This window comes from Teleopsis dalmanni, chromosome 2 (assembly GCF_002237135.1).
Source record: "Teleopsis dalmanni isolate 2A chromosome 2, ASM223713v2, whole genome shotgun sequence".
NCBI classification, from domain to species: Eukaryota; Metazoa; Arthropoda; class Insecta; order Diptera; family Diopsidae; genus Teleopsis; species Teleopsis dalmanni.
In genome coordinates this window covers 242,881,854-242,892,650 of record NC_051847.1, presented here as the reverse complement: position 1 = coordinate 242,892,650, position 10,797 = coordinate 242,881,854, and the positions used below count along the sequence as shown (strand labels likewise).

Below are 10,797 nucleotides of genomic sequence, written 5' to 3'. Positions count from 1 at the left end.
AAGGCTATATAGGTGACACCAAAGCTACGCAAGGTGCTATAAAAGATGGTTGGTTACATACCGGAGATATTGGTTACTATGATGATGATTTTGAGTTCTTTATTGTCGATCGCATAAAGGAATTGATTAAGTACAAAGCTTTTCAAGTACCACCAGCAGAAATTGAAGCAATTCTATTGACACATCCAAAAATAAAGGATGCCGCTGTTATTGGTAAACCTGATGAAGAGGCTGGAGAGTTACCAATGGCTTTTGTGGTGAAACAAGCTAATGTACAACTCACTGAAAAAGAAGTTGCAGATTTTGTAGCAGAAAATACTTCGTCGCCAAAGAGGTTACGGGGTGGTGTGTTATTCGTTGATGATATCCCTAAAAACCCGAGTGGTAAAATTTTGCGACGAATTCTAAGAGATATGATTAAAAATCCCAAATCAAAATTATAAACATTTAATAAAAAAAATTAAATTTGGCTTACATGTTAAATACAGCGGTTATGGAAATTGATTTTATACATATTTAAAAAAATTTATACCAAATATAACAAAAAGTAAACAACTTACCAAGTTCTTATTCCTCAGCTTATAAAGTCCATGAAAACAGAAGTTATAACAATTACACATTCCAAATTTTAAAGGTACTAAATTAAAAAATGAAATATGAAAATGAATTAAAGAAGTTAAACCGAAAATACCCTTCAAACTTTGATTAAATGTAATTGCTAATAGCGAGATATGCACATGAGTAATGGAAAATAGTTGATAAATAAGGCGAGCTGTATAGAAAATATGTTGACAAGTTAGTTCTATTCGAGTACGTACTTGTAGTAGAAAGTACATGTACTTGTAGTACATAAAATATTAAAGATAATTTGTGAGAGCTAACAGGTTTATTCCGTACCAACCGAACTTTATTTACATTTTATTTATAATAAAAAGACGGACATCTGAAAAAAGCAAAAATATGGATTTACACGACGTGTCATTGTAATTTGATTGTCAGATAACAGTTTTGTTTAATTTTGTATGAAAATTTCATTCATTCCCCAAAATTATTCACAATAGTACAAGTTTGTACTGTACAATACTGTACTAAGGTGAAGTGTCCAAGTTAAAATCAACTTGAATTTGAAGAAATTATTTATGTAATTATAATTTTAGCTGTTAAAATTCCTATAGAAAAGAGAGCTAACTTCTAATTTTAAACTTGTTTTGCTTTCGAAATCAGGAATAATTTAAAATGACAGCTAAAATTACAGTCAAAACACTCGTATGAATCCAGTATTAACAGTCATAACAATTGTATCGTATAAGTAACAGTTGATTAATGCTCGCTAAAACGCATCTAATTCAAAAGAAACAAATATCCTTGAAAGTAGTAAGAAATTGTTTGAAGATTCGAATCGAAAAAAATAATTAATAACTAGTTAGTCGCTTTCTGATAAATGTGTTGCTTCCTTATTATTTTATTTTGATAGTAATGTTGCATTTAAATGATAATAATATATTAACAATATAAGCTGATCTGGGATTAGTTATATTTATAAACAGTTAAGATCAACTTCCGTTTTTTAAAAAAATTAATATACATTATTACACAATATTTTTATTAAAAATACCCCCACATGACATGATTGTATTTAAAATGTATTAAACACTTTATACTGCGTACAAAAAAAATTTCTTTGAAGTTCCTATGTAGAAAAGAGGCGATATTTTTTACTGCTACATTGCTACATTGCTCCATACCGATTTGCTATACTTAGCTGCTGTCATTAGCAAGTTATTACATGTAGCGAAAACATGTTAGTTAAGTTAAATTAGAATGTCGTTCTAGTATAATAAAGCCCATTTAAGCTCAAATTATAGCGCGTTGTGATATTACGAAGTTGCGTTGTTCATGCGTACATTAGAAGGGTCCATAAAAGGACCGTAGTGTTCAGCGTACAGAATATGCTGAAAGCCATTACCCCCATTTCAGTAAAAGTGAACCAACCTGACATGTCTATGAACTTGAACTTGCCTAAAAGTTTTTAATATTTTATTTGTCAAAGATGGGCATTGATAAGAACATGAAGTAAGGATTTTATCTCTACTTATATAAGGTCTTCATAGCATTTTTTACTATTAGACATTGACGATCTCTCACCGATACCGTATTGCTGAGCAGATTCCACTTTAATTGAAACAGCTGTTTGGCACATTTCTTGCCTAGCTGGAACCAATTAGATTTCGAGGTCTGACAAATCTGAAATCTGTTCATCTGCCCAGTTTTTTTTAGCTATACTCAGATTTTACTGTTTAATTGGCAGCTTAGTCTTTGCCAATGGCATCCCAATATCCGAAAAATAAATGCCAGAAAGCAGCGTACCTGCTTGACAAGTTCGTCTATCTTGAAATTACTAGAGACGTTCCTGTGTTCAAGTACCCATGTGAGTTGGAGACTGACATGCCAACTTGTGTTAATTTCTCGTTAACCCGCCATTCTCGAACTATTAAGGATGTAGCTGTAATAGGAGATTCTAAAAACCAATTTATAGGAAAAATTGATACTGTCGACCCTTTCGGCACTTTTAAAGCGAAAGTTTTAGCGAAAAAGTTTATAATGTGTTAGCAGAAACTACTCTATCTAGAGTTCAAATATTCATTTTTCTAAATTAATTAACCGCCTTTTACGTTGGCATGTCGCTTTACTCTCTACATTAATCTCTACATCAATTTAACAGACTGACAATAACTATCTGAATGTTTAGTTTGTTTTCTGAGCTATATTCCATATTTGTATTTTAATTATACAATGTACTTAGATGCAGTAAAAAGTTTTAATTGCTCCTTTTTTCTGTTTAATATCGTTATTGAAGCTATATCAATCGCTGCGGTAATGTTATATATTAGTGTTTTCTCGTATCTCGTAACGTTCGGTTCGGTTCTTTCAGGTGTTGTATAAATAAACGAACCTGTGACTTTATTTCTTCAATTTCAATCGGAGTACCTAACGGTAACTAATTTAATTTATTAATTATTATTTTTTTAACTTTTATATAGGAAGAGATATTTCATTCATTAAGTATTAAGAAGTTAACATTTTTTTATATTTTATAGATATAAATAAAAAATAGAATTTATATACAAATTTTAATGTGAATCTTTGGATTCAAAAAAATCTCTTATTATAATATTTTTTTATTGTTATTTATTTATAGTGAAGTTAGATTGGCTGAATTACAATTATTAAGTCTAAGTTCAAGTAAGCATATCAGTGGTGGTAGCGATGAATAAACGAAATATTAATTTATTGTGTTTTAAGTACTTGGTCGTTCATATTCAAGGTATGCATTATTATGTATATAAGTTATGTATATTATATATTTTAGTATTAATTATATATATATATATATATATATATATAATATGGGGCGGTATATATTATATTATATTATATAATATTTTATATTTATTTTCAACCTTATATATCTTATCCTTATATCATTTTATATATATATAATAGTCCTAATAATAGTCCTAACAAAGTAAGTAGTGTTAACTTGTGTTTTCTCTCCACGAATTAGTTAGTTATGACGACTATAGGTTTAGTTTTTACTTAATAATGGTCATTATCTAAAAAAAATATACTTCATAATTGAATTGGCTCATTTATAATTTTATAATATAAACTCCATAAAATTAAGATCAATTAGTTAACTATTGCACATATACAAGCTTCCTTATATGTAAATGAAATACAAAAAAAAAAATTTTAATAAAATAATAATTATAGAGGGGTTTTGAATAACAAAGAAAGAAATAAAGGACAAACACAAAAATTTATTTTAATTTTATTGAAGTTTGACTGACCATACAACGCTGTTTCGAGTATTGCCAAGTACTCTTCATCAGTAGTCTTTCGAAATAATCGAATTTTATTTAATTAGTTTATAGTCCGTATATAATTTGTTTGGACTGCAAGTGCCAGGCTTAGAACTTTGTTATTCAAAACCCCTCTAAATTTTAATAAAGCTTCTTTGTCACTATACAAAGAAAGTCTAGCTTTACAGCAACACGAATACTTTATTCAATAATAATTATAGTAATTATAAAAGAGTAAGTTCAATTAATTAATTGTTGCATATAAATACCAAATGTATGATTTTCAGATACCATCATAAATATGTCAACCTTATTACCAGGCAATATTGTCTATGGAGGCCCAGTCCTTAACACTGAAACTCACAGCTCCAGATCCTTAGGACATTTTGTTTTAGAAAAATACAAGAGTTACGGTGACAAAGTTATGATGGTAAATTAATAGTTTTAATTAATAGAAAATTCTATTATATTTTGTTTTAAAGATCGACGCAGTTACTGGTGTGGAGTACACAGCAAAATTTATATACGATTCGATTGTACGTTTAGCTAATATTTTAACGAGTATGGGCGTTAAAAGCGGTGACGTTGTGTCTATCTCAAGTGAAAATAGTGTTGAGTTCGCCATTGCACTTTTTGCAACTTTTGCATTAAATGCTACTGCGGCGCCCATAAATGTGACTTATTCCGAACGTAAGATTTTCGATCTAGGATCAAAAGACTGTTGACAGATTACTTTGTTTTATTTTAGGAGAAGTCGATCATGCCATTAATTTATCTAAGCCAAAAATTATTTTTGCTTCGAGCCAAACAATCGACTGCATTATTAAAGTAGCAAAGAACAATGCTTTTGTAAAGATTGTGATATCATTCAAATCAGCTCATGAAAGTAAAGAAGCTAATGTATATTCTTATAAGAATTTAATGGAAAGTAAAAACATTACCGTAAATGGAAACTTTGATCCTCCATCTTGCAACAGGAGTGAAGATGTGGCTTTAATAGTATGCTCTTCTGGTACAACTGGCTTACCAAAAGGTGTACAACTAACTCAGAATAACATTTTGACTACGATAGATTCTCAGATGTAAGTATATATGAAATTCAAATTAAGAATTAATTTTTTTACGTTATCATTGTAGAGAATCAACAGCAATACCTTTAGACGACATCAATTTACTGACTGTTATTCCTTGGTTTCATACATTTGGATGCTTAACACTCATTACATGTTCCTGTCTTGGTACATGTTTGGTATATTTACCAAGATTTGAAGAAAGAAAGTTTTTAGGTGCCATAGAGGTTAGTTCACTGTATTTTATATTTCAATACGATGAAATGATGATGATGTACACATATTTGTAGAAATATCGTATTGTAATGGCTTTAATGGTACCACCTTTGATGGTTTTTCTAGCCAAACATCCTTTAGTAGAAAAATACGATTTATCGTCATTATTAGTCTTATTATCTGGAGCTGCTCCTCTAAGCAAAGAAACAGAAGATCAAATCAAGAAAAGGTATAATAAAAGCATTAAAAATTTGAGTTGCTTATTATATTATTTGCTTTTAGAATTGGTGTTCCCATCATACGTCAAGGTTATGGATTAAGTGAATCAACTTTAAGTATATTAGTTCAAAATGATGATGCTTATAAGCCTGGCAGTGTTGGTGCGCTCATAAAAGGAGTTTATGCAAAAGTTATTGATACTGAAACTGGTCGCATATTAGGTGCAAATCAACGTGGTGAACTTTGTTTTAAAGGAGACTGTATTATGAAAGGCTACATAGGTGACACCAAAGCTACGCAAGGTGCTATAAAAGATGGTTGGTTACATACCGGAGATATTGGTTACTATGATGATGATTTTGAGTTCTTTATTGTCGATCGCATAAAGGAATTGATTAAGTACAAAGCTTTTCAAGTACCACCAGCAGAAATTGAAGCAATTCTATTGACACATCCAAAAATAAAGGATGCCGCTGTTATTGGTAAACCTGATGAAGAGGCTGGAGAGTTACCAATGGCTTTTGTGGTGAAACAAGCTAATGTACAACTCACTGAAAAAGAAGTTGCAGATTTTGTAGCAGAAAATACTTCGTCGCCAAAGAGGTTACGGGGTGGTGTGTTATTCGTTGATGATATCCCTAAAAACCCGAGTGGTAAAATTTTGCGACGAATTCTAAGAGATATGATTAAAAATCCCAAATCAAAATTATGAACATTTAATAAAAAAAATTAAATTTGGCTTACATGTTAAATACAGCGGTTATGGAAATTGATTTTATACATATTTAAAAAAATTTATACCAAATATAACAAAAAGTAAACAACTTACCAAGTTCTTATTCCTCAGCTTATAAAGTACATGAAGAAAAAATTATAGCAATTGACACATTCCAAAATTTAAAGGTATTAAATTAAAAAATAAAACATGAAAATGAATAAATTAGTTATGTAGAATCAAAGAAGTTAAACCGAAAATACCCTTCAAACTTTGATTAAATGTAATTGTTGATAGCGAGATATGCACATGAGTAATGGAAAATAGTTGATAAATAAGGCGAGCTGTATAGAAAATATGTTGACAAGTTAGTTCTGTTCGAGTACGTACTTGAAGTGGAGAGTAAAGAGTACCTTGAATTTTATTATTTTGTGTTTGCATACACAAAAATACAAGCTTTATTCATTGAAGAATAAAAACGTCTATAAGTAATTTTAATTCGTAATGAAGATATGTTCAATATCTAATTTAATTACTTTCGTAAATGGTGGAATGGTGCAGAGTTTCACTTTCAACTTTTATGTTAAGGAAAACTAGAAATAATGATATAAATAAATTATTCAGAAATATTACAAATTGTAAGTATCTGGAAGTTTTAGTAAATCGACTAGTTAAATAAGATATAACTTCATTTAAAATAAAACATGTTTATTATTACATATTTTAACTTTCTTTACCAAAATATACATTTTTCAGCTCTTAATCACTAACAGTTCGTTGTGTGGCTATATTATATTGTAGAACAATTATTTTATTATCCATAATAGACTTTTCTTCCTCGAAAAAACATCAGAAATACTGACATATGTATTCAATTTCCACAATGATGAGATGATTTTTCTAAATAGATTTATAGTTAAATTTAATTCTAATGATAAACTCTTCTAGAATTTTGGTAGTTAATGTCATTTCTCGCACGTAGATATTTGTCAGGGCGGTATGCAGGAGGAGTTTTGCAAACCAATTTAAAGGTTATATAAAAACAATAAATTTAAAAGGATCATATATATCTAATGTAAAATGGTCCGAAATATTTTAGATATGTGTCATACCTTGTACATGCACTTGGCCTTTACAATTCCGAAAATATAATTAATATATTAATTTTGGATTATATTAATTTCATTTATGGACATAAGAAATAATATTAAAATCCCAACAAAACAATTAGTAGTTGGTTAAGTATTATTAAACTCACTTCTCATATACAATATTAACGTCACACCATATATGACGTTTGTTACTTGTAGTAATGACTGACCTTAATCTTCTCTTCAAAAACCTCATAGTTGCCGTTTTGTTGCCTGCCTATTGATAAAGGAGACTATGTTTTTAAAATTGGGGCATTTGCAAAGAAAGTATTCAGTTGTTCTATTTTCTCTTTTTCCCAGTTGTTCTTGCACACATATCCTTTAAAGTAATACTCAATTTTTTAGCGTAAATGCTATATGGTCAGCGGTCTCTGCCCAATAGAATTACTGTTTTTCATAAATTGTATCTTGGCCATGTTATTGCGGATCTTTTACAATCCATCGTAGATCTTTTTATGTTCCTGTAGTTTTAAAAAAAGATTACGCGTTGGAACACAGATCAATGGTATTGTGTACTGATTACTCACTGAATTTAGTTGAATTTTATATCGTTTTACTAGCTTTGATTTTGTAGTATAGTTGAACAGTGCGAGAACAGAACTGTACAATTGGAGGAAATTGCAATCTATTGATTTTGTATGTTCCTTTCCAAAATCAGCTCACCTGCCTTAGCGGTAGCAAAAATTTTAACTTGGAAGAGACAGCACACGTCCGTCCTTATATTATTATAACTTTTTGTGCCTAAGTTTTTTTTAATAGTAAAAAATACGTATATGTGTTTGTTACGTATATAAGTTGCACAAAACTTAGTTTACAAAGTAATAGTTATAACTGCGGATATTTTCAAAGAAGTATTGTCAACATAAAGGAAAACAATTTTGAAAAAAAAATTGAAAAATTAATAGTAAAATTAAAAGTAAAAGTAAAGTGAAAGTAAGTAAAATTCTATAAAAAATATAGGCTCCTGAAACCTGTCCTATTAAATCAAATTATGTACTTATCAACTTAGATGTCTGCTTAGCTATCACTTTTTTCAAGGTATAACACTTCGCTTATTATAATATAATATATAACACATTTTATTTTTATTTAAAACCAATAGTTTTTATTTTTAATTATTCATTATTACGGCAGACTTGACTGATTTTTGTTATATGTAATGTATAATGCTATGCTCATGTCATATTTTCTTTTCGTTTTTACATGTAATTATTATACAACTGATATAATCATTTTAAATATATATAAACTATATACTTGTATACATATATTTAATATACTTGTTATTTATTTATTTATTATTATTTTCTTTCTTTCAAATATGTAATAGAACATTTTTTCTAAATTTGATTGATTATATTATTTATTTTATTAATAGGTTCTTAGTTTGACTAATCAAATATTAATATAATTTATTTAAAATACTCTCTATGTCTTTATATCTTTAACATGGTATAAATAACTACAATCGGTAATAACAATATGTTTAAATTTTCATTTATACTTATACTGTTCTATTTGGTTCTAAGTTTGTAAATATAGATCTCTAAAGATTTGCATTCTATATAATAGCTAGTTTAAAATTTAATCTAATTAAAATCTAATTTATTATTGACATTTATTGAAGTAGAGTAGTAGAATCCGAATTTTATTTGAAAATAATATTTAATTTTCATTTAATAAAGTAGTTCTTAAAGGTTTTTATTGTAGTTGAAACCTCATTCCTTTTTTACTTTAATAATAATATATTTAAATGAAAAATAAAAATCATTTTGAATTTATATAAAAAAGTAAAATATTTAATATGTTTGTAATTATTTGTAGGGAATTTTTTTTTATTAATAATAATTAATAAGGCTTATGTGAACGTAAAGAAAATTATATATTAATTTTTATTTTATTTATTTCATATATATTTCTTATAATATATAATATTCTGCCATGAGGAAGAAGTTAAATAAAGTTTAAAACGTTGGCGGATGTTTATATATAAAACAATTAAATAAAATGTTATTGATTAAATAGTTTTTACGTTCATATAAGCTTTATCAACAAATATATCGTTAAATAAAAATTTATATTTATAGCATATTAAGCAATATTATTTTTAAAAAGCAACAAATAGTACCACTCGCACTTCTCGAAATGCTACATCACTCTTATAACTAATAATTAAAAACTAACTTTTAAATGCTTGCGTTTTTAAGAATTATACTTTGGTGTTTAAAAATTAACTTATATTCTGTAATTCGTAAATATAAGTACTTGTTTGAATTGTCGTCTCTTGACAAGAACAAGCTAACACCGCTATAGTGTTTGACAGAATATACACTTAAATAGATGTGTTAAAAGTAAGTCATTGGCTATGCTTAGCACTGGCTTAGCAAAACTGAACTAGCTGATTGTCAGTTCATTTCATTGGAAATAATTATTTCTATAAGAAAAAATATATCGAATCTCATATATACATATACCAGTGCGATATACATATTACAATATAATATTTGTGATTATTATTCGAGCAGTAACGCTACGCTTGAAGCTATATGCTATATGCTATATACTCCAATCCTTTTTAAGAATGTGAGAGTCGAAATGTGAAAACAACCATTGGTATTAACTGATTAGCAATGTTTTTTACAAAATTCAATTTTAGACTGTTCAACTGTTCAAGTGTTCAACTCAGTTATTTAGTTCTTTTAAAAAATCTAAAGATGTCCAACGATAGATATTGGCCGCGGATCATACAACGATTTCCATGCGATTTGCTTTTCTTATAACTTTCGGTTGACTTTGAGACATATCGGACAAGCCACTATACTTGAAAGAAAATATAACAGTTTGCTGTCCAAAATTAGCTTCAAATCTGAAAAGAATAGTTTATAATTTATTTAAATTAAATACAATATAAGGATATTATTATTACTCTGTGCTAATATGTATCTCCGGTGGTTTTCCTGTCGCGTTTTGTATGACTAGAAACATTTTAGTTACAATTTCGATTACATGACCTGTTTGAAAAACGAAATCTCCTTTTTTACGACCAAATTCCGACTACAAATAAAGAAAATATTTATAGTTTGTTTATAGTTTCGTCTTAAAGAATGGAATATATGTATAATATTCTTACCGCTTTTACATGAAAAACTGCTATATCATCTAAATAAGGACTCAGTGACATACGATATATTTCCGAAGCAGGCACTCTATATTTAACTTGTAATGTTCGTTGATCCAACAATAGTAGAGATGAGGTTGATAGAACTAATAAGATTGGCACAAACTATAGTAAATGAAAAATATATTAAAATCATTCATCTAAGTCATGTAATAAAATATATATATATATAAATGTTGTTAAACAAATTTGTTCGTTTTTTTTTATTTCCGAAACGAATATATTTTTTTCCAGTACCGAAAGAATGTCATTAAAATCATGTAAACTAGTAAATTTCTTTATAGTTTATACTCTTGAAGACTATTATTGAACTGCTTTTAATATTGCTTAAGGATGCAGAATTATAAAGTTTTAACAATTTCATCTAAATAAGTAAAATGCGATG

General features: G+C 28.1%; 3 protein-coding genes across 3 annotated transcripts in view; 2 read left to right on the top strand and 1 right to left on the bottom strand.

Annotated features, from left to right (window-relative positions):
* LOC119677188 (luciferin 4-monooxygenase-like) overlaps positions 1–555 on the top strand; it is a 1,025-nt gene extending 470 nt beyond the window's left edge. Inside the window, exon 2 of the mRNA XM_038088459.1 lies at positions 4–555. Coding sequence (XP_037944387.1) covers positions 4–443 — 440 coding nt within the window. The 3' untranslated portion in view covers positions 444–555. The remainder of the gene's footprint in view (positions 1–3) is intronic.
* Positions 556–2,920: 2,365 nt separating this feature from the next.
* LOC119682100 (4-coumarate--CoA ligase 1-like) lies at positions 2,921–6,192 on the top strand. Its single transcript, XM_038095453.1, has 7 exons — positions 2,921–2,994; positions 4,151–4,293; positions 4,346–4,553; positions 4,612–4,945; positions 5,001–5,160; positions 5,224–5,378; positions 5,432–6,192. The coding sequence occupies exons 2-7, from the start codon at positions 4,165–4,167 to the stop codon at positions 6,078–6,080; spliced, it is 1,635 nt and encodes a 544-aa protein (XP_037951381.1). The 5' UTR covers positions 2,921–2,994; positions 4,151–4,164; the 3' UTR covers positions 6,081–6,192.
* Positions 6,193–9,257: 3,065 nt separating this feature from the next.
* On the bottom strand, positions 9,258–10,513 carry LOC119683472. Its single transcript, XM_038097155.1, has 3 exons — positions 10,365–10,513; positions 10,161–10,288; positions 9,258–10,100 (listed from the first exon to the last, which is right to left on the bottom strand). The coding sequence occupies exons 1-3, from the start codon at positions 10,413–10,415 to the stop codon at positions 9,977–9,979; spliced, it is 303 nt and encodes a 100-aa protein (XP_037953083.1). The 5' UTR covers positions 10,416–10,513; the 3' UTR covers positions 9,258–9,976.
* Between the last annotated feature and the right edge of the window lie 284 nt (positions 10,514–10,797).